Here is a 24,038-nt window from a genome sequence, read left to right as displayed (position 1 = left end):
TGCTGCTGACTGTCTGCTGCTGCTCCAGTGCTTCCACTCTCTGCCCTACCCCTGCCACCATTAGAAAGATGACTCGACGTATGCATATGCCGAGTCACCACCTCTTAACTAGAGATGAGTGGTAAAACCAAACCGCTCATCTCTACCCACATGCACGGCCACTGTAGCACTGCAGCAGAGAAGACCCAGCGGTCACCGGAGGACCGCCGAGGACTGTGGGAGAAGACTGCATCGCTGGAGCCCTGGATACCGGATCACATTGCAGGATAGGTAAGTATACATGAATTGCTACTTAGGCAAGCTATATATTGCATCAAAATGATGCGATATATAGTGAAAAGTAACAATTCAATATCACAAACATACATGCATAGACCCAGGGCCGTAACTATGTTAGTGCGACCAGTGCCATGGCACAGGGCACCGCAGGGCAGGGGGCGCTGTTTGGGCCTGTCAATCTTCCTGTGTATTATTATTCTCACTTGTAGCTTCCTCTTCTTTTATCCCCAGCATCTCCTGGCCTCCTCTATCTCTTCTCTGGCCCTTCTCCATGAGGCCATGGCCCTTTTTCAGTTGCACTATCTTATGTCCCTATTTAAAAAATAGAGGGGGTGGGGCGCCAAAGTGCTCTCTGGCACAGGGCACCAAAAAGTCTAGTTACGGCTCTGCATAGACCCCTCAGTACATAGTCACTGTGGAGGGACTTTCCAAACTCCCTGTATAAGGAAAGCACTGTGTGCACTACATATGTTATATATAATGGGTAGAATTTGCATTATGTGGTCATATGATTATACTATGGGGAGATACAAGAGTTTTATGGATTGTTCATCCTACCCATGATAATACCTGATAAGGCAGGCACCTTGGGCATATTACATTGGTTTCGATATGCCTGGGGTTGTGATTGATAATGAAGAGATACAAAATACAGAAAGTGAAATACTAAATATCCCAAAGAATCATCAGAACCACAATTTGTTTATCCTGCACGAATGAGTACCAGACAATGTAGCCAACTAGGGCAAACTAAATAATTTACAACAAGTGAGATAAGCAATACATGGACATATGATCCATAATAAAGATATACAAAGAAAACAAATACATATAATAAAAAAGCAACATATAAAATTCAAGAAACTTACAGAATCAGCCCCACATGTTATTAATATGACCCATGAACAACCCATGGATAACATGGCAGTGGAATCACTTTGCAGAAATGTTATTACCCAGTTTGGGAAATTCAAAACATGGAATCAGTGAAGCTAGCAGTGGAGGATGAGGCTGGGTAGTCAGTGTTGCATTGTTGCATGTTGAATTTGTTTTATGCTAGGCAACACAAAACATTTTGGACAAGATGTTAGGGTACCAGTCCAATCTAGGCCACCCCATTTCATTAAATTTTAAGCAGGCCATGATGCAGTGGCCCAGAGGGTGTGGTGGCCTGGGTGTAGCAGAAGCTTTGTTGGTGTGCATGTAGTTCCATATTGTTTGTGTGTAGACCCAGAGTGAAGGTAGATAGTATGGCCAGTGGCTGGAACTCATGTGGCAGATGTGGGCAATTCGATGTAAGATGCAAAATTATTAACCTTTACTAGCAGCCTGAAGAAACAAACCAAGTAAAAAGGGTTGGTATGGATTGCTGGTGGTTGGGATGCCGCTGGTCAGAAGAATACCAACAACGGCATCCCGACAGTCAGAATCCCGACACCCATAGGTAAGTATGCTAGCACTAACCTTAACCCCTATCCTAACCCTCCCTCCCTGGTGCCTAAACCTAACCTTCCCCCTAGTGCCTAATGCTGCCCATCCACTAGGTGATTAAACCTAGCGATGGAGCGATAACGACGATCGTTATCGCTCCATCGCTTGGTAATCGGGTAGTAAAAGGTTAAAAACGACCAGCGATGCGCGCGCCCGCTGGTTGTTTTTAACATCAATCATTGCCCGAACATGACGGTCAACCTGACGACCGCCGTCAGGTTGCCATGTTCGGGGGAGACAACGGCATTGTAATCGTGCCATCGTCCCCCGCATCGTTAAATGGATGGGCAGCATTAGCCTAACCTCCCCCCTCAAATGCCTAAACCTAACCACTCGCACCCTAAACCTAAACCTCCCTCCCTGGTGCCTAACCCCAACCCTCACCCTAGTGCCTGACCCTGTGCCGGGATGCCAACTACATCCCAGTAGATGCCGACATGTAAACATGGTAAATACAACTGTTCCTATACCCTGCCACAATGATTTATGTAAAAAAAAAAAAAAAGCAATTTTTTCCCATGGCATTGCTGCTTTAACAACAGATTTATTTGACTTGCTACTCAATGTGGTTTCAAAATGTAAACTACTTCTCAAATTCTTTCAATGACTAAATAATAAATTGTTTTCCATGGAGCAGTAAAATTGTTTCAGCTAAAGAAAAAAACTACTTACATTATAGTCCTTTGTGAATGCCTAATTGTATGCTGTATTCCAGAAGGCAACAAAGGAGGAGATGTTAAAAGTCCAGACTATTATGTTTTCAAGTTGACACGTTTCAGTAGATGTCACCAGTGTGTGTCTAGATAAGAAGGAAGGGGGGCACTTATATATAGCTTTCATTTTCTACCAGAAGTCAGCAGCAGAACAATTAATACCAATAAAGTGAGTGATGGTTTGGGTTTTTTTTTTTATGTTTCAGATATGAACTTCTATTTTAAAGATTTTCCGATATTCGGCTTGATACAGATTTGGGAATAGAGGGCCTGATTCAGGAGCGATTGCAAATGCTGAGATTTACGCAGAGTGGACAATTATTTGCCAGTGCGTAAGTCGCACTGCACACAGGTCGCAATCGTTTGCGACTACATACACACATAGGGATCATTCGCAAAGTGATGTAGTCAGCATTTGGGGGAGGTAATGGGGGAATTTGGTAAACGCAGGCATGACTGCCCGTTTAAGTGCTGTTCCGTGGGTGTGCATAAATTAGCCATTACGATTGCTTTTGCAGCATGAGACCTCTCTGCGTGCAAGGAGAGCTACGGAATTTGAGACAGGTCAGACCTGCAACATGGCTGCCCGATGTGCGTTGATGTTACCTCGTAAGCTTTTCAACTATTAGCATATTTTCACAACTGTTTTCCGTGCGAAATTGCAGTTACGATCGCATTAGCGTCCTCTGCTGAATCAGACCCAGAGTAAGAAAGAGGAAGTAACTGTGCATCTTGGTGAAACCATGCTGCACTGCAGGTGGGGCAGATGTAAAATGTTCAGAGAGATGTAGATTTGGGAGGGAGGTGTTCAAACTGACATCTAAAGTGCAATGTAATAATAGAGCTGTCCAGCATTTTGTGGGCTACATGCAAAAGCAGCCAGTATTTACCCTGCATGCAAAAATAATTTATGTACAGTACAGTATTAGCATCCCTTGCATTGCAACATGGTTTGTCCAGGAACACAGTTACTTACTTACTCTGGGCCTAATTCAGCACGGATCGCAATTTCAATCGCGTACGCAGATCGGCCAATTGTTGCATACTGCTCATGCATATTCACCGCACTGCATGTGCACGGCGACGGCACTACAATTACGGACGCACTGTGGAATCCATTGCAGAGTGAGCGTTTGGGGGTGGTGACAGGGAAGTGGTTGCAGAAACGCAGACGTGCCTGTCCATTTGAATGCCATTGCATGGGCGTGCATAAATTAGCCACTGAAATTGCCTACACAGCTTGAGTACTCACTGTGTGGGACGAGACTTGCAATTTCTGAGACAGGTCAGAGCTGCTGTAATTGTGCGTGACGGGCCAATGCCCTCCTGTGTTACCGATGTATACGCAGGACTGCGAGGTATTACGTATATGAGAAAGCTGTAGTCTCTCTGCTGGCTGAGCGGTGGCAGACATTAGCATATTTTTGCAGCTTCATTGCGTGCGATTAGTTGCGATCCGTGCTGAATCACGCCAATTGTACCAGAAGTGCATATCTGGAAATCTGATATAATGCTCAGGATCAAAAACAGCAATAAACAAATGTAAATTGTCCTAGCATATGGATTGAGTCACTTTTATATCTTGCTGCTCGGATGCTCCAAAGTTCTATGTATTGCATAAAGTTCCCCAGTTTCAGGCAGTTTGCTCTTTAGTGCTTTAAGCTCAATATGTTGCCAAGCTTTCAGAACTTCTTTTGCATGAAAATGAGTTTATACACAATAACTGTTGTCTGCAGAGTTACTACAGCCAGCAAAATCACAATATTCAGCTATTTTCACTACAGTCTGTTCTGTTGTTCTAAATGGTTCTGTTATATGTTCATAAGTATACATTGACAATTGGAAAGAAAAGTTAATTAGTTTAATCCAGGTACTAATGAAAAGAATGTACAATCCAATGAGTTTAGGCTCATTTCCATATTGCCTCCTGGAAACTTTGGGATTTGTTTCAAAGTTTATCAGTCGCCAACTCTCAGTGAAGCAGCCATTTTGTGACCATAACTAATATTTATGAGAATTCAATCAGCTTGCTAGGAACTAGTGACTTCACTGATGCTTGACAAAATGCCTTATTCTTCAGTGAAATCACTGAATATATTTTCAATTAATATAGTGGATATTTATATGGCTCACAAAATGGCTGCCTTCAGTGTATGTGACAAGCACACTAATTTCTTGGTTTATTTTTCACCTCACTTTTTTGGGGGGAAACTCAAAGCTTTCCTTAGAAATGTTATTACTCAGTGTTAACACAATGATAGATGTTTTGATTCTATCATCTTTCATAGTTTCTGTGTCATTTTAAAATTGTATTGATTTAAGTTTCGTTGCAGGGTCAGGAAAGAGATGACTCCAGAGTAGACTGTATCACTAATCATTACCCGCAATCTATTCTGCCGTCAGCAGATACCGTGATTCACTTTTGTCAGCAAGACAAGTAATACTATTAAATAAGTACAGAGATGGAAGTTTCATTTCTAGATTAATTTGCAGGCACTAAACGTAATGGGTTGTAAGGTTTGATCATCCTGAGACTTATTTGCAGGAGCAACTTGTCATATTACATTTATTTACCACAAATGACAGAACTGGTTAGGTAAATCGAATTGATTAGGCAGTTGTAAAGCTGGCAACTCTGATCGTATGGTGCACAGTATACAGGATATTAGAAAAATTTCATAAATTTGATTTTACTTGACTTATTTACAATACACTGAAGTGCGAAAAGTCATAGGATAGCAGTATGTAATGTCATCGTACTGTGACGTCATGGATATACCCAGACCTGCATCAGTTGTAATGTGACATCTCGTGAGTCAGTTTCAACAATTTCTAGGCTGCTCAAGGCAAGGCGATGTGAATTATTGCAGTTTGAACAGGGCATTATAGTGGGTATCTGATAGATGGGACATTCCTTTTGTGAAGTTGTGCGGGCATTCAACATTCCTCAATCTACAGTGTCACGTGTGTACCGGAAATACCTCATGGAAGGCATTACCACTCACCGTGGACAGCGCAGTGACCAACCACGGGTGCTTAATGACTGTGACCATTGCCTTGCCAGAATTGTCTGTGGTAAAAGACAAGTGACACTGGCTCAAATTTCATCCACATTACATGCAGGAGATACCAGACATATATCCAGCAGATCAGTGAAGCGTTTTTTAGCTTCCATGGAATGACTTTACAACAATGATACTGCGCCTCACCTGGGCTTGTGACATGGTCTCATGAGTCACGGTTCCAGTTGTTTTGGGCTGATGGTAGAGTTTGGGTGTGGCACAGACCCTATGTGGCCATGCACCCAAGTTGTCAACAAGGTACCATGCAGGCTGGTGGTGGTTCCATAATGGTGCAGGGTCCGCTGGTCCACCTGAACACATAATTGACCAGTAATTGCTACATTGCATTGCTTGATGATCATTTGCAGCCCTTCATGCTCTTCATGTGCCCCCACAATGATGAAATATTCTAGCAGGATAATACACCATGTCATCATTGCCAAGAATTGGTTCAAGGGCATTCTGGAAAGTTCCAAGGAATGGTGTGGCTGCTATGTTTGCCCATAATTAGCCCAATTGGGACGTGGTGGAGATGTCCATTCGCACCCAAGATCCTGCACCTACAAATATCAGGGAGCTGTGGGAAGCCATCCAGACTACATTGGTCAACATCTCTCCAGAAGTCTTCAGTCTACTTGTAGAATCAATGCCAAGTGGAGTTGCTACACTTTGCTGAGCTTGAGGGGGTCACACACGATACTAGACATCTATCCGATAACTTTTGGCACTTAAGTGTATATTTCATTGCTTCAAAATATTGTGTTCCAATTACTCTGACACCCCCAAACAATTTTGTATTATACTTAAGTTCTGTCTTTCATAGTGGTTCATAGTAATTAATTTCTGTACACTTTGCAACAAGTGCTGTGTTCTCAATTATATATGTGTATAGGTAAAGTTTGGCAAATTACAGAGGCACAGTTTGTGTTTACAGACTCCTGTTTCGTTTGTGTATTTTTCTGTGCATTTACTAAAACATCCCCCAAAATATTATCTATTTTTATATATATTGATATGCCTTACAATATGAAGCCCTTAACTGCAATATCACATTGATTTCAATATTTCCTGGAATCTGTGTTCCTAAAATACATATATGTAACTGCAGCTCCTCGGCTGGCCCTGGGCCCCTTTACTTTTCTGCCCTTACTCTAGTTGCTCCTGACCTTGAGAAATGGTTACCCCCATCACTACTAAGAAAGAGCAGTCCTCAGTGGCTATGGAGTTCCAGGTAAAAGGAAATACTCATCAGTCACTTAGCATCAGACCAGTGAATTTTTTCTGACCTGCATTGTTGGTAGTCATGTCATTGCGCAAACAGAGCATCCAGGCCAGGTCCGTAACAAGAGTAAGTGACCAATGTTGCCATCTGGAAGCACAAGACCAAAGTAGCAGCAAGTTCTCTGCCCAAACAACATCCTTTTACAGGTTGTGGGGTGCTTGCAGATGCACCCAGCTACATAGAAATGCACAGGGTGCATCCTTAGTTCTGTTGTATTTCTGTGATGTCATGATGTCACGTGCACAGGGTGGGGGTGCTGCCCTATAGTGCCTTTGTGACCTGCTGTGACACTGATCCTGTCTCCAAAACTCCACATAAAATTAAAAAAAAAAAAAAAAAAGAGTCATAATATACCCCAACTAGGTTCCTAGGGGAATGGAGGCAGATACATAATGTTAGCACTTGAGGTAAAAAGGAAACGTAATGCCCCTATCCCTCAAAAGTAACTAAATGTATATATTTTTACTGGAACTGTCTGCCTACTCCTTCAGGACTCATGCTGCCTTCTCTCTGCAGGGTTCCCACAATATACAAGAAATGGGACAGGTATAGGGACGCTGGGGACCTATTGATCATGTGTAGGTGATGGGTACAGAGTGTGGTGCACAGAAGTGGGTAATTGTTCCTTAGTGGTGATAAGTAGCACACACTGCACCCATTATGTACACACTTTTAATAGGTCTCCAGCACACCTATACATCTCCCATTTCTTGTATATTATGAAATAATCTTTATTCTGCGTCCTAGGCGGTTGCTCCTCTAGCACCAGTTACAGACATGAAAGAGTGGAGTGTCCATCCCCTAAAAAGTGCTATGGTTTAATGTTGTCTGTCATCACAAATAATATGACTACTACACTAGATTGCTCTGAGAAAACCACCACGTCATAGGTAGGTGAAACGCATCAACAGACTCATAGCACATGTATGACATGCAGGTGACATGCACACGGGTATACACAAACATGGGACACCGACAAGTTTGCCAATTCCACTGTTGCATTTCAGGAATATATGGTGGGCCTTTGGAAGCAGAGATATTGTATAAGTTCTACACCTTTTTGCAGAGTAAAGGCTCAGTGACATATAGTACCGATGGTTTTGCAGTCTTGCTGACAATTATCCAGAAGGAATATGGTGAATATATTTGGTTATGAAATCTGATTTAACTGTCCAATCCGTCTGGTTGGAATGAAAAATCTGGTAATAAGTGGGAGCAAATGACAATAAACCATTTGCTTCGAAACGCTGGAAAACTGACAAAAATGATTGATTGCAAACTGATTTAACCAATTTGTCTTAACGACCATTGTCTATTTTTCAGCGTTTGGGAGTAAATGGGCGATTGTTTTATGCTCCCACCAGATTACCAGATTTTCGTACCAACCAGACAGATTGGACAGATAAATCTTTAGGTGTGTACCTATCTTAACTATGCTTTGAACATTCTGCTTTAATAAAGCCTTCAGTTAAGAAGTTTTGAAATGTATTTAATACAACCATCCATAAATTATTTATACATTGCTGTTGACTTTTTTCAAACCATTGTCACAATGCTGTATATAAATGTTTAACATTTGAACAACTTGAAAAGCACTAAGGAGTTTTTTAGATGAAGAACCAACATATGGTTTATTATACGGTGTCCCTCGATTAAGAGAGATGTACTTTTTAATAATTGTATTATTTCTGAGGCCACAGATTACATTATATATGTTAAGTATATTGAGCTCAGTTTTATAATTAATGTGTTTACATTAGGCATATCAGCTGTTCTTCTTAGTGTACATTAATTTGAACAGACGAATCCTGTTGTGTTTAGATTTTTTTAAAATACGCTTATCTGTATTAATAAATTGCATTTTTTTAACACATTGCAGCCAGGGCTGTAACTAGGGGTGTGCGAGCGGTGCGACCGCCCAAAGCTCTGTGGGCGCACCACCGCTCACCCACAGCTCCTGCAACTGGCTAGCAGACTGCCTGTAACGACACCCTGCTGCCAGAACCTCTGCAGCAGAGCCACAAGGAGTGTACTTAGGACACTCCAGACGGTCACAGTGCTGCCCTTACAGCAGCCCAGAGCATCCTGAGGATGCTCCGGGCATTGCTGTTATCACCTGCTCCCGGCGCCAGGTACAGGCCACGCTCCCTCCGCATGACATCATACAAAGGGGGCATGGCCTGCACCAGGAGCAGTAGCTACGGCACTGATTGCAGCTACATACAAATGATTATATTAGTAAATTGGGTGTGTACTATTCAAAGTAATTTGGAAAAATTATAATGGTGTATTTATGCCCATATGCAGAGCTGTACGCATCTCAGAATACAGCCACCTCTCCGTGAGTGGAATATGCACCTGATTTATATTTTGCACCTGTCTGCATTTTGCTTGTCAACATTTGTACTATGTACTTTTTGTACTATTTGTACTTTTCATCTACATTTGGCCTTTACAAATGAGCACACTACTTATCATCATTAGTGTGTAATGTTGGCCTGGATGAATAAGGAACGCAGTTGCTAATACGCACGCAATCGGCCAATTGTTGCGTACTGTGCATTTGTATGCATCACGATGCACGTGCGCTAACTAGCTATTGTGATTGGAACTGCGATCGCAGTGACTACGCATACACATCGTAGAGTGATTGACAGGAAGTGCTGTTTGTGGGTGGTGACGGTGGGGGGCTGGTCGGACGAACGCAGGCGTGCCAGTGCGTTTGAACGCCGTTGCAGGGGCATGCAAAAATTATCCATTGCGATGCCATATGCAGCCTTAGGCCTGATAGCGTGCATGGAAGTTACCAATTTCTGAATAAGGTCAGGGTTTGTGCAAGTGTGCATGAGGCTGTGATGGTACTCGATTGTACCGATGGTTTTGCAGTCTTGCTAAACATTACGGATGTGTAAGGTAAAGCAGGCATCCTTATGTAGTGCAGCGGCGGCATAGCGCTCGCAATGGATTAGCATCCTATCGCAATTGAACTGCTTGCGTAATCACTATTGCATTTGCAGTTGCGTTCCGTAGTGAATCAGGTCCTGTATTTGCACTTGCCTATACTAGGTGCAAAAATACAACATCAAACAGGTGTATATTCACTTATGTCCTGGTCTGGATAGCCGGCAATTGCACGAACCCCCCTCATTGAACCTGCCTACATGAGAACGCATCTTTTCTCCCCAGTTCTGCCCTCTATTGTCATAAGTGTCAATGTGCCCAAATTGTGTACAACACTGCATTTGCATCCGTTCATTTTATGAGCATGCACAATGCACATTCACAAGATATGCTACGTAAATGGGCATTTCAACATGCATCAGCTTCTTCATGCATGATATTCCTGTAGTACAAGCTAGCAACATTAATCAGCATTGGCCTAATAAAATTGCTGAGTTTACTAGGAAACGTGTGAGTATATAAAGTAATCCTGACATCATTGTTTTTGAAAGCTTGGGATGACGTTCATAAAGTTGACAAGGTGCAAGTGTCAAACATTTAATCATGACGACGTGGTAAAATTCGACATTCTGGAGACTGAGTGCATGTAGTGATTGCGCTGATTACAGTCAGACGAAACAGAACTCAGCACAGGTTCTGTTACTGAGCAGACGTCACTGAACTCAAGTTAGAAGCTGTGTCAATAAGTTACATGATAATGAAAAACATTTTCCTATATATGCACCTGTTACCTATGCCCACAGGATGTACTGTCTGCACAGGTGCTGAGAGGGTAGAGGAGTAGGTACCCAGGCTTCTCCAAAAAGGCACAATCCTGCTCAAGATGGCATGACCACAACCCCTTTAGTGAGCAGTGCAGCATGTAAAAAGGGCCCAGAATTTCAATTGGTCTCAGCCACACCCCATGTGCTTGTCCGCACCCTCCTAGTATCTCGCATGCGTATACTTATACTAAGCAGTACTTTTTCTAGGTTAACAAGAAAATTAGCCTGATTCTGAGTCTCATGCAAAAGCGCACACAGCAGCAGCTATTGGCAGCCGCTCGTCTGTCAGTTTATACATATGTCGTTACAAACTCCTTCCCTTGTGTACATCCATGCGGCTTACTTTGCAAGGGCTGAGACACACACTATTAGCAATGATGTACAGTGTAATAGGATTTAGTGCATCCTCATATCGCCATTGGTCGCACCATCAAAACTTTCCCCAGCCGTATGGTAGGTGCAGTTCCTTCGTCTGACCATGCTCTTCTATTGCAAATAAAATTAAATAACAAGTATATACCAAGAATGGGCGCCTCCAGGTGTTGTTTGTCTAAAAAGCTGTTGTAGTGGAGGGGAGAGTGAATCCCCACATAAACACTTGAGCAAGAAAACAGAAAAAACAGCGCTATAGAAATGCAATGATCTGAAACATAAATACCCATAAATTGGCACAAATGGATGGAAGGGTTGATGTTATAGTAAATTTAATAATAGTAATAGTATTATTAAATAATATATTGAGATAAAATAGCATAGCTTTCTTAACAACCAAAAGCAAAAGTAAAAAATAGGCCTTTTTGAAAAAAATCCTGTGCATAACCTAATCATATAGCATTCAAATGCTCAATATCCATCTCCAATTAATGGAGTATTCACAGAGACCAGAGCTTTAAACAGTCCTCCTTAGCCAGAGGTCTTGCAATTAAAAATGTGGATCACAGCACAGTCAGAATGGCATGGGGATGTTTTGTAGCATAGGTAGACTGTGCTTGTGACAATTGATCCCCATTTATTGCCCAGTCTGCATGCTGGAATATCCAAATACTGGATGTTCAGTGGGTCAATATAGACTGGAGAGCTTGATGCTAGTAGTAAACGGTATGTGCACGGCCAGTCTCTAACGCGTTTCACTGTGTGGAGCAACAGCTTTGTGTCATCCATTCATTTGTGCCAATTTATAGGTATTTATGTTTCAGATCATTGCATTTCTATAGTGCTGTTTTTTCTCTTTCCATGGTCTTCTATGCATGCAGCTGTACATCTACTAGCCACCGCTCAGGAACGCCCATCACTTTTCCACCTTATTTCTAATACTGCCTGATTCGCTTACAACAGCAACTTTGCACTAACCTATGCAAATGTGAGTATGCGTTCAACTAATGTGGAAATTTAGGGGTGCAAGCAGATACCGGTGCCGCCCATTGATTTTACGCCGGTTGCCACAACATCATCATTAGTATCTGCACTTGCACCAGCCCCATGCTACAATAGGTCACTCAGAAACAGGCTTCCCTTCCCCGTACGTACAACTCAGAAATGCATTGAGCTTTTGGTACACGCCCACAACACTCTCACAAGTCAGGGTTGTTACATGCGATCACATTGTCACCACCTAGTTTATGTCCAGAAATTCCCTATCTCACAGAGACACAGACTGAACCAGAATAGGACAGACATATACGCCAAGATGCATAAACTCACAACTGGTCATTGTGTAGCCCGTAGATGTGCAGGCTCAGCAGCAAAGTGTCTCTGAAAACTATTTCACAAAGTTGGCAACTATGTACTATTTAAGTCCTTTATATTAAGTTAAACGTAAAGAAGAGCAGGAAACGAACGTTCCTTCCACTGACAAAACTTTTTAGAATGAGAAATATCCTTAAAAACCAACTGTCTTCAGTTCAGAATGGAAACTTTCGGTTCATTTACAATCCTGGCAACAAAAACACTCATTAAGAATCGCATTTAGAAAATGGCGAGCGCTCTGCTTTCCATATCACAGAAATGTACCACAGGAAGAATGCAATTGTTTTACTTTCTGAATAGCAAGTATTTTCCAAACGTGTCCAGGGCTGAAAACGTTTCTTTCATTTTGTTTTAACAAGTTTGTGGTTATTTTTTTTAGACAGATTGTTTCCTGTACCAGCGAATCCTTCTTTATTTTTAGCCTTACATTATGTAACACACAAAAATTCAATTGAAAATATTGCATCCTACACTGTAATTACTTTATACTGTATAAATACAATGGGCATGATTCAGTGTCAATGGGTGGTAACAGAGGGATTGCTATCCAGACATTCAGCGACTGCGACTTTTTCACTGATGGTGGCCATGTTCAGTTGGACATTCTGTGCCTCCATAGGACTGGTGGACTGTTCAATGGTGCAACCGATGGTGCGTCTTAATAAGCAAAGCGGCAGATTAGCACCACAGCCGAAGGATGTTTCTTTACCAACCCCATTGGCTGTGGAATTAGCACAAAGATGCAGCCGCACGGCAGAAAAAGACAGTCGCAGCTGCATAAGCGCCGACTCTGAATCACGCCCTGTATGTGTTGGTGTTTGGGAAGTCATCATCAAAACAATTTTAGTATAATGGAGTTCAGTTACTTTTTAATTCTCATTATGCGGTCTATTTACTAAGCAGTGTTAGGAGACAGAGTTAAAAGTGATAAGAAAATGATAAGGTGCCAGCCAATCAGCACCCAACTGTCATTTTCCAAACACAGCCTATGAGATGACAGTTGGGAGCTGATTGGCTGGCACCTTATCACTTTCTTATCTCTTTTCACTCTGTCTCCTAACACTGCTTAGTAAATAGACCCCTATGTATCATTGTGGCTAATACTTCATAAATGTGTTTCTAGCATACCTCTTAATTAACTCTACAATGGGGAGGGGGAGCTAGACATGGACATGCTCCACTTCCATTAAGATGCCTTTCAAAATTTTCAAAATGTTATTTGCATGCTACTTGTGCATACGGAATAGCTGCCAATTTTGCCACTGGAGATTGCAGGATATAAACTTCAGATAGGGATTGTCCCATAAAAATTGGTTCAGTTAGATTATTCTACTGCAGCTGGTACCAGTGGAGGCAGATTTTTATAGGTTAAAGCAATATTCATGAAAATGAGTACATTTCTTCACTGCAGTTTCTAAGTGTATTATTAGGTATCATATCGACAAAATGGCTGCCTTCTGTGAAATATTGCATGAGTTGGGTATTGTGCTGCATTAGCCATTTTGCTGAAATGTTCTGGTGATACAATATTATATTTCCTTCTATTCATTTTATTACATTTGTACTTTGTGGAACGTATAGCCTATTAGCAGACCTGGAATAACAACAACTGTCAATTCAATCAACTGTATAAAGTTACTGGATCTGGGACACACTTAAGGCTACATTTTGGAAATGTGCAATATGTTGCTGCCACATGGAGCATAGAGCAAATATTTAACAGATTTGAAAATTAAGCTTATCTTAATAATTAGGCAGGCACAATGGAAGAGGCGACTTCAGTATGTGCAAGCTAATCACAATTTTCTAATAAGCTAAATCCTATTTACACAATACTAAAGTAGAGTTGGTCTACTAAACACTCATTAAACTAAATAATGGCATTTATAATTTACTAGATGTTGTGCCCGGCGTTGTCCGGGTTGTTATTTTATTTTCTCTCTTTGTCTATCTCACCAAGTTCTCTCACTATGGGAGAAATGCAATAGGATGTGGCCAGCAGGCATCTTCAAGATTACAGCGAGTCCGCCTGATATTTTAAAGTGGCAATCTATTAAAAGTTAACTTACTATAAATGATGTCCACTTTATAACATCGACAGACTCACCGGCATCTCACAATTCCTCACATACCGTATATCAGTCTTACTATTGCTTTTTGGGAGGCAGGAAAAGATATATGAGTGCTGTACATGTTAGACCCCATGTGTACACATAAGTCGTGCTTACGCCCCAAGGAAAATATACTATTAATTTAAATAAAATTAACTGAATATGCCAGATGTATTGTAGTGCATAGTAACCAATCATATTTTATATTTGGTCTAGTCTAAAATAGACTAAAAAGCTTACAATCGATTGGTGACCATATTATTAAATGATATATTTCATGATTATTGAAAAATAATTAATTTCAGACATGTTTTATGTGATATTTTATTAAATATAAATTAACAAAAATAAAAACAAACTCATATGACATTCTAAAAAATGTTTTAACTTTCCTTCCTGTTAATTTAATACTTTTCCATCCCTTCCCATATTTAATTTATTCTATGAGCAATATACCTCTATTTAATCATTGAGAACTAAGGCCCTCATTCAGAGCCGTACGCTCTGAGCAGAGCGAACGCTCTGAATGAGGGCCGGGCTCCATTTTCATGGAGCGTCCTCCTGGACGCTCGTATAGCTGTGGGTCACCACCCACAGGCTATACGAGCGTGCATTGTGATGGTCGCGATGGTCGAGACCATCGCGACCATCGAATTTGCGAGCCGGAGCCTGCGGTTGAGGTTTTCAACCGCAAGCTCCGGAGTGATTTTGGCTCTATCAGAGCCAAAATCACTCCCACTGACATCACTAGTGATGTCAGTGGGCCGGCTTCTGATGGGAGGCGTTCCCGTGGGAACGCCCCCGTCAGGGAGGCACGCCCCCGGCACGCCCACCAAAGGGGGCGTGCTGTCAATCAACATTGACAGCACGCCCCCTTTGATCGGACACAACGAGCGAAGGACTTTCCTTCGCTCGTCGCGTCTGGCGCATGCGCACGATGGAGCTCCCTCCGTCGTGCGCATGCTCAGTCCATAACATCGACCCACTTGCGAGCGGACAGCCGCTCGCGAGTGGGTCTGAATCAGGCCCTAACTTCCAATGACATACTGATATATTTGATGACAATTTTCCATCTCCTTGACAGACACATAGGAGAGACTGCTACATAAAGCTCATCACATTTCTAGGACTCCAGAAGATCCTGGAATGGGAGGCCCGAGGGCAATTGCATGGGGTGTGACTCAGATCATCACAGCACAGCTCCCTTTGTAAAATGCTTCACAGCAAGTTGTTGCCAGGGGTGGGGCCATAATGATCCAATTAGCAGAAAATCCTGTTATCACAGCACCACCTATTTCACTGCAGAAGTGTACGGAATGCAGGAGGGGCATTTATCCCTGAAATTCTGGAGTCTCCCAGATAGTACAGGGGCGTAACTAGAACTTTGTGGACCCCATAGCAACATTTTGAAGAGGCCTCCAATGAAGGGGTACCTCTCTACGCAGCCCTCCACCAGAGTGGACTTGCCTAGTGGGGCTGTGCTTACTGCTACCTATCATTAAACTCCTTAAGTCTTGTCATCATCTTTAGTGGCGTCACTGGGGTTGGTGACACCTGATGCGCCAAAGAGTCCCAACATGCGCATCTGGGAAGGGGGCGTGGTCTCATGACATTACCCCGTTTTAATCTTTCTGGGGGAGTGCACTCCTGGAGATACTGGACTGCCCCCAGATAATATCCCCACACTCCAGGCCCCTCAATGACCGGGAGCTACAGGTCAGTGAGAAGGAGCCGGCATTTTGGTGTCACCCCCTTGGAGGGTGACACATAATATGGTCCATACCCCCCACACCACCCTGGTAATGCCCCATAATAGTGCCTCTGACCCATTTTATAGTATGCAGTCCTCCCACACACCAGTGTTATCTCCTAACCCACGCGAGCATCGTCCCACTGTTTGCCGCTTTTAACTTACCTTATGGACTGGTGCCTTTTCGATTGGTAGCTCCTCTTTCTGTCTCCTCACTGGTGCTGACGTAATTAAGTCAGCACCAGGGGAGAGACACAGGGAGGAGCTACCAGCAGACTTGACCTGAGGCCACATCTGTGGAATGCTTGTATTGTCTGATGTGAGCTAGGTGCCGTGGAGATGGGCCTCCAGTCAATGGCAATCACTCCACATACCTATACTGTAGTTAAGCCCCTGATAAAGTATTATTAAGCTAGCTTTCAAAATAGTATAACAGGAAAATATATTGTTTCATTTTCATTTTCCACATAATGATTGTATTTTAGAACTGTCCATCAGCCAGAAAATTAAAAAATCAATATAGTCAAAACTATAGAAAACAAACAAAAGTTACTTTTAATGTCCATCTGAAACTCAGCTGCTTCTGACGCGTATTGTTAGACCTGTCAGCATTCTCCAACAAAAGAATGTCAATGCCTACCTTTAATTGATGTAAAACACATTCATGGTATTAATCTTGCAGGACTGCACATTAAAGCGACAATAATATCAGTGAATCTAGTGAGTGCAGATGCTTTTGTGAAATTCATAAGCAGAGCCAAGACACAAATTAGGCAAGTCATGATAAATGCTTTGACATCCGTGAGCTCAGACAGATTAAGTGCAGTGATTTTTCTTTTGAAAGTAAATTTTTTGTTAATTCTGTCCATAGTTTTGGCATTAAAAGTGTTTGAACAGCTTAATAAAATAGTATTTAACTGTATCATGTAAAAAGGGGAAAATAAATAGATTATGTGAAGTTAAAACATGTTGGGAGTCATTTAGTGTTGCAGGTTCTGTTTTAAACCGTAAAATAAGATATTCATGATGTGATAAGCCAAATATTTGCAGTGCTTAAACATCTAGCACCTGCACCAGCAATCATCGGTTGGATGCATCAAATTGCAGAGGGACATAAATAGAAGGGTTTTCCTGCAAAAGCCATCACCAGCAACAGGCTATGACCGGCTGGGCTGGTCACACAATGTAGGGTTCCCCTATTACAATGTCAAACATTCCCAGCCATTACAGCTGAAATTCCTTTGGTAAAAATATATGGATGACCTATCTTAGGAAAAACAGCCATGAGCAAATAGCACTGAGGCTAAATCTACTTACAATAAACCAAACAAACAAAAAGACACAACTGAAATAATAACTCCCCACAATTCTATTTGTTTTATTCACCTAAAGCCATGATAGGGTTCCTCTTCTGTTTTAAATACTGCTCCGTCCGGTGCAATGCAAATGACAGGCTCGGATGCCAGTTGCTAAGATCAAGATACAGTGGCTACAATATGATTGGTCAGAGCATGAGATCCTGATTACTTAAGGTGCCCATCCACTAGATGATCAATTTGAGCGATTGAACGATAACGATATTGTTATCGTTCGATAATCGTTTGAAAATTGTTTGCAGATTGTTTAAAAAATATCAGTGATGCGCGCTCCAGCTGGTCGTTTAGATATCTATCGTCGTACAAATATGTTGTACAACCTAACAATATCGTCAGGTTCAACATGTTTGCAGATGATTGATGAGCCTACACTGAACGACTGCTCTTTCAGTGTAGGCACATCACAGGCAGACAAACGACTGCATGATTACAATGTCGTAATCGTGCAGTCTTTTGCCTGCCGTCTAGTGGATGGGCACCTTTAGTTGTGGTTACAATCTATGTGGGGTCTAATTACAATGAACAACATAGCTATAAAAGTACCATTAATCATCACCAAGCTGATAATGATAATGAATGGTATCTTGAGTGTGCTGTCACATGATGATATTGTCAAACTGTCTTGATGCACTTTAAGAGTATACTCACTTGGACAGATTTTTTTTTTTTTTAAATTGTATGTATTCTGTATGTGCTACTCAAAATAAGCATGTACAGTAAGTGCACTGGTTTCACAGCGTAGTTTATTTGTATGTCTGGACAAATGTGTCCCACTCTAAATGACCCCATGTATGCACTATGCATCATTGCAGGATGAAATTAAGAGGAATATCATCACTACAAACAGAATGTATTCTAGGGTGAAATATTAGTTGTATACTGTTTCATAGTATACAGATGTAGCAAACATTGAATGGCATGTGAGGCATTAATTGTTAACTGAAAGTTCACTACAACTGTATAAGTCTCACTACAGCCCTAACTGTGGAGTTTGTATATTCTCCCTGTGCTTGTGTGAGTTTTCTCCGGGTGCTCCGGTTTCTCTGCATTCTTGGTGTACAGTTCATACAATATATAAATCATGAAAATGTCTCATGTATCACAGGGATCAATAGGCCTGATTCAGAGTTGTACGCAAACCCAATGGTTACATGTAACTGTGATGTTTTGCAATCTGTGCAGATCTGTGCCAGTGACTATGGTTGCAGTGACTTCCGAGTCGCAGCATGAATGACATACTGCGGCCGTTTGAGGGCGGGGAAGAGGTAGCGACGGCCAACGTCCAAGAAAATGGGGGGCGTCTCGGACCCATTTTCTGGGCGTGCTGAGGCCACAGGCTGCGTCCTTGGACACTAGCCCCAGAGTAAGCTGATGGTTACTCGAATGACCGATGTTGACGCAGTTGATTTGATGGCTGTGTCTCCGGACGACGTAGCATCAGATCAAAAAAGCCAGCAGCGGGAGTCTTATTACTTAGGACGCCTCCTGCGGCTTTTGCATATTGTAGCACAGCTGCTGCATACAAAGATACATCGGCTGTGCTACTGCGTCCATCTCTGAAATAGGCCCAATGATCTCTATAGGTGTTTATGCTCCTCTTAAATTGCTATGGGCTGAGCACAATGGTGGAAAATGTCCAAATGCACAATGGTGGAATTGAGTATATACAGACATACTACAGTATCTAAGCACTCATATCAAACCACTTTTTTCAGGGAACCTTATCTGTAATTATAGTGCAATACAGCACTGATATAAAGAGCTACAACATTGTGGAATTATCATGAAGGTGTAAATGTAATGAGGTTACAAACATGGAGGACAGACTGAGATCTTTGGAGGAGACAAGCAATTATATAGAATGACAAAAAGGAGAAAGTGGTCTATTTATTAAGCTATTTGCAGCAATAACAGATTAATTACAGATAACAGATTTAAGTAATGGGGCAATTTGTCATTAAAGTCATGCTGGGCAGCACGCATCCGATAAGAGGCTGCCCTGGGGATGACATTTCCCAATCACAACCTCCTTCACCAATTGTTTATCACAGTGATGTAGGTGTTGTTACTGGTGGTTATGCACATTCCAGGCTGCTGGTGAGGGATCAAAGATTCCTCCCCAGCAATACTGTAGCTTATAGGCTACAATGACATAAGCTTACAGGGCCATGCTTCCAAATGCTACTTTTTTGGCGCTTGCTAAAGTGCTCCAGACCATAGTCCTCACTGCAATAATGAGAACTGCTGTATTCAGCATTACTGAGCGGAATCACTTGCCGGGAATAGGTAATACCATCTGTAGATGATGATACCTGGCCTTGTTTGATGAATTGCTAGATTCCACATCCTCATAGAGGTCTATGGGGATGATAGTAAGTGACTCAACATAGGTGAGCACAGGAGAGAGCTCCAATTCTGATGTTACTTTGTTGATATTTTGAGAGAAGCTGAGACAAGCCCTTTCTGCTAAAAATGCAGGAGAAAGAACTTTTCTTAGCTTCATAAACAGATCCCCTAAAACTTTCATAGAACTTTGAGGACCAGACAATAAATACTGTAGTAATAAAGGCCTAGAGATGTTCAGATCTCATTTACAAACACTTTAATTGTTATTGGTAAATAATTTTGTTAATGATTATATCAGTGTCTTCTAAAAGTGTATTTAGAAATACGTTTTGAGGTTAACGCTATATAAACTGCTTACCCTTACCCTTGAGCTAGAAATGACTTGGTAATTTCCTACTACTAGTGTCAGATATTGCATCATACACATTTAAGGATATTAAAGTGCACCAATAATCTGCAGATAAAGAATTTCCGCAAAACATGACTGCTGGGAAAAAGAGCAAGGAGACAAATTTAATATACAAATATGAATGTTTTTGTAACAAATGATGGTATAGGAAGTATAGGAGCAGTATAGGAAGCATGTTTACCATACTCACAATTGAATTTGACTTTTTAGTGACTGGTTTTCTATTGTATTTTCAGACATGTGCCTATATCATCAGCCAGAGTTGCTTTTTTGCATTGCCCCAAGATTTAATATAGATAAAATCATTGCATTGGATACGATCACATCCTGAGAGCAGTATTGGGTCATATCCATGAAAAAAAAAAAAAAACATCTGCCTGATGATATCAAGGCATGACTGTGAAGCAAAGAACATGGCAGAATTATAAAAACAATATATGTAGGTAAAGTTGCTAGAAGGCACGTAGAATCCAATAAAGTAATTTGAAGCTTAAAAACACATTTAATGTTGACATGTCTTCTTTAGTCATTTAGTTATGTGTTTGACGAGCATATTTTTTTGTCATTTAACATATTTTTGTTTTCATTGGAACAGATATTGTGTGACAAAGAAATACTACGAGCTACAGATGCATTAAAGTGGGAAGACAAGGCTGCCTCGGAAAACTTTGAGAGCAATGTCGCCCACTCCCGACTCCACAATCCACTCCGATTATTTGTTAAACAATCAGCTCTTCAGCGACAAGCTCAGCTCTCTTATTTCGATACCACAGAACATTTCTGGAATTGGCTCTCCAACGTTACCGATAACCAAGAGTCCCTCGTACGAACTAAACGACGGCCCATCGTAAAAACGGGTAAATTCAAAAAGATGTTTGGCTGGGGGGATTTTCATTCAAATATTAAGACTGTCAAGTTAAACCTGCTCATCACAGGCAAAATTGTTGATCACGGAAATGGGACATTCAGTGTTTATTTTCGCCATAATTCAACGGGACTGGGGAATGTCTCGGTGAGTCTTGTCCCGCCTTCCAAAGTGGTGGAGTTTGAAACTTCTGCTCAGTCGACTCTGGAGAACAAGGATTCCAAGTCGTTTAACTGCAGGATTGAGTACGAGAAAACGGACAGGGCAAAGAAGACAGCTTTGTGCAACTTTGATCCCGCTAAGATATGTTACCAGGAGCAAACCCAGAGTCACGTGTCCTGGTTGTGTTCAAAACCCTTCAAAGTCATTTGCATCTATATCGCTTTTTTCAGCATAGACTATAAACTGGTGCAAAAAGTTTGCCCTGATTACAATTATCATAGTGAGACTCCATATTTGTCATCTGGCTGAAAACTACTATTAGTTAAACTGCAGTACCCCATGAATGATTGGCAGGGAAGTTCTCTATAAGAGATATTTTGTGCTTCTTCAATGAACAATGTTTCTTTATCAGGTGGAAAAAAGTAATTGTAACAGTGTTAGAATTGCATAATATGTTTTGGTTTAATAATGTTCAATTCTTTCTGTCATTTTCAAGTTGTGAGGGTAATACAATTCAGGGAGTGCAGGAGCATATACAATTACAATGTCGTGAGGATTTTGCATGACATTCGCAAAGATCTGGGGAATTTTCAGTTTTTTTCCTTGAACATATGATGAAGATACTGTATAATGCAAGGTAGTCTCACAGGAACAGAATAATATCTCAATGACCACTATAATTACATTTCATATTCTTATGCCTGGTATTTGGGAGCTTGAAGTAGTATTGATTTTGAATTCTAGACAGATGGGACTATTTACTAACAACAAACACATGTGCAGAGCAGCAACCCACTTCAACTGATCAGAAATTAGCTTTGATTGAGTTCGTAAAAGTTAGATGACATGGGTCCACAGGATCACAATACATCAGACCTGCAATTGGTAATGTGATGTTGTGAATAGAAGTTTGCAGGCCACTATGAATTTGGTGTACTCCGCACAAGATGGCAGTGATTACGGAACAAGTAAACCTTGTATCTTTTGAGGAGCAGAACAGGGAAATGTAATATATGTTTCTTCCAATTATAGGCTAGGCCAGTGGTTCCCAAACTGTGTGCCTAGGCAGCCTGGGGTGCCTCGGGACACTTCCAGGGGTGCCTCAGGTTGGTGGTTTAGCAGAAAAAAAAATATTTATGGTCAATGTAATGTAAATATGTGGACAAACAGAAGCGCAAACCAGTCCGCCACCACATAACTGAACCTAAGGATGACAGGTAAGTACAATTTCACTTTACTAAATTCTTTTTAGAATTTCTAAATAACAAACATTTAGCCTAGGATGATGTGAAAACAATGCTGATACTCTAGGGTGTCGTGATTCAAAAAAGTTTGGGAACCACTGGGCTAGGCTCAAGAAATGGCTTAGGATACGGTTGGTATGCCAAAACAAGATTACATGTAACTGAGCGATATATAAAAATTTGCAGGTCTATATTTTTAGGGGGCGTCTGACTTTGCAGAATGCAGCAGTGCTCTTCAGGCCTGAAAACTATCTAAAATATACCATCTAAAAATGTAGTGTACAACCTCAATTTAACAAATAAACAGCTCGACACACATCAAGGTGCAGGCAGTGTGGAATCTGTACAAGAAGCTGCAAATGCAGGATATACATTTCTTATAAGAAACATTGACAGCTGCAATGTCCCCTTGTTTTCACAAATTATTCCAAGAGTGTGACTTTAGTAAAAAGAAAAAAGTAAAAAATACAGTAAATGAGAAAAGAGGGCCTAAGGGGATAGTAGGCAATACTGTGCGATACATTCCCAATTATCTGCTCTAAGCTCACAGACAAATAATGCCCAAGTTTTTCATGGGCAAATACCCTAAATTTGTAGAATTAACCGATATGATTATTTGAAAAATATTGTCAGGTTGACCTTAGGTTTCGAATAAAGTACATTTTGCATTATCATAAATATTTATTGAAACAAGAATCTGTGACTGGTTACCAAAAAAAAGACATCCCATGGACCTCAGCCAGATTACAGTTAGCTATTTTGATACTAAGGGGTATATCTACTAAAGTGCGGGTTTTTAGAAGTGGAGATGTTGCCCATAGCAACCAATTAGATTCTACTTAACATTTATCTTGCACTCTCTAGATTCAGATAATAGCTAGAACCTGATGGTTGCTATGGGCAACATCTCCACTTCTAAAAACCCGCACTTTAGTAAATATACCTCTAACAGACAAGTTGGAAATTAAGGAATAATGGATCTAGGGCACAAGCTGTTTATGAAAGTATAACTTCTCCTTTTTATGTCCTTTTCCAAACAGAACACTAAAATCTTTTAAAAAGGACCACTAAACCTAGAACACAAGTTTCTTTGCATGAAATAAGTTACTAACACTTACAAATGTTAAGTAAAAAATATTTCTCACAAGAGAAGTTATTTATGAAAGGGTGGAAATTGTTTTTCCTATGCACACCATTTGTATGTCTAGAGACCAATACCCTGTTTTTTTTTTCTTTTCAGTGTTTGTTCTTGTATTATTTCATTGTTTGGCCAATTGTCCTTTTACTGTACAGTATTGAAACTATTTGAAAGATATATTGTAAAAAATATAATTATAATAATTATAAACAAACAAGAGGTGGACATTTATAGTTTTTATATTATCTAACTACAGATTAGAGGATACAAGCTTGCACAAAAAATTCATAGTATCTGTATAAACAACTTGAGTCTGAATCAGTCTCCACATGACACTTT

The 24,038-nt window shown here is 41.0% G+C and overlaps 1 protein-coding gene across 1 annotated transcript in view; it reads left to right on the top strand.

Annotated features, from left to right (window-relative positions):
- Nucleotides 1-23,436, top strand: part of NXPH2 (neurexophilin 2) — a 191,255-nt gene extending 167,819 nt beyond the window's left edge. Inside the window, exon 3 of the mRNA XM_088474913.1 lies at nucleotides 20,886-23,436. Coding sequence (XP_088331039.1) covers nucleotides 20,886-21,626 — 741 coding nt within the window. The 3' untranslated portion in view covers nucleotides 21,627-23,436. The remainder of the gene's footprint in view (nucleotides 1-20,885) is intronic.
- Nucleotides 23,437-24,038: the final 602 nt, after the last annotated feature.

The sequence above is a fragment of the Taudactylus pleione genome, unplaced genomic scaffold (assembly GCF_031769625.1).
Source record: "Taudactylus pleione unplaced genomic scaffold, aTauple2 ptg000156l, whole genome shotgun sequence".
Classification (NCBI taxonomy): domain Eukaryota; kingdom Metazoa; phylum Chordata; class Amphibia; order Anura; family Myobatrachidae; genus Taudactylus; species Taudactylus pleione.
This window is presented reverse-complemented; position numbering and strand designations above follow the sequence as displayed.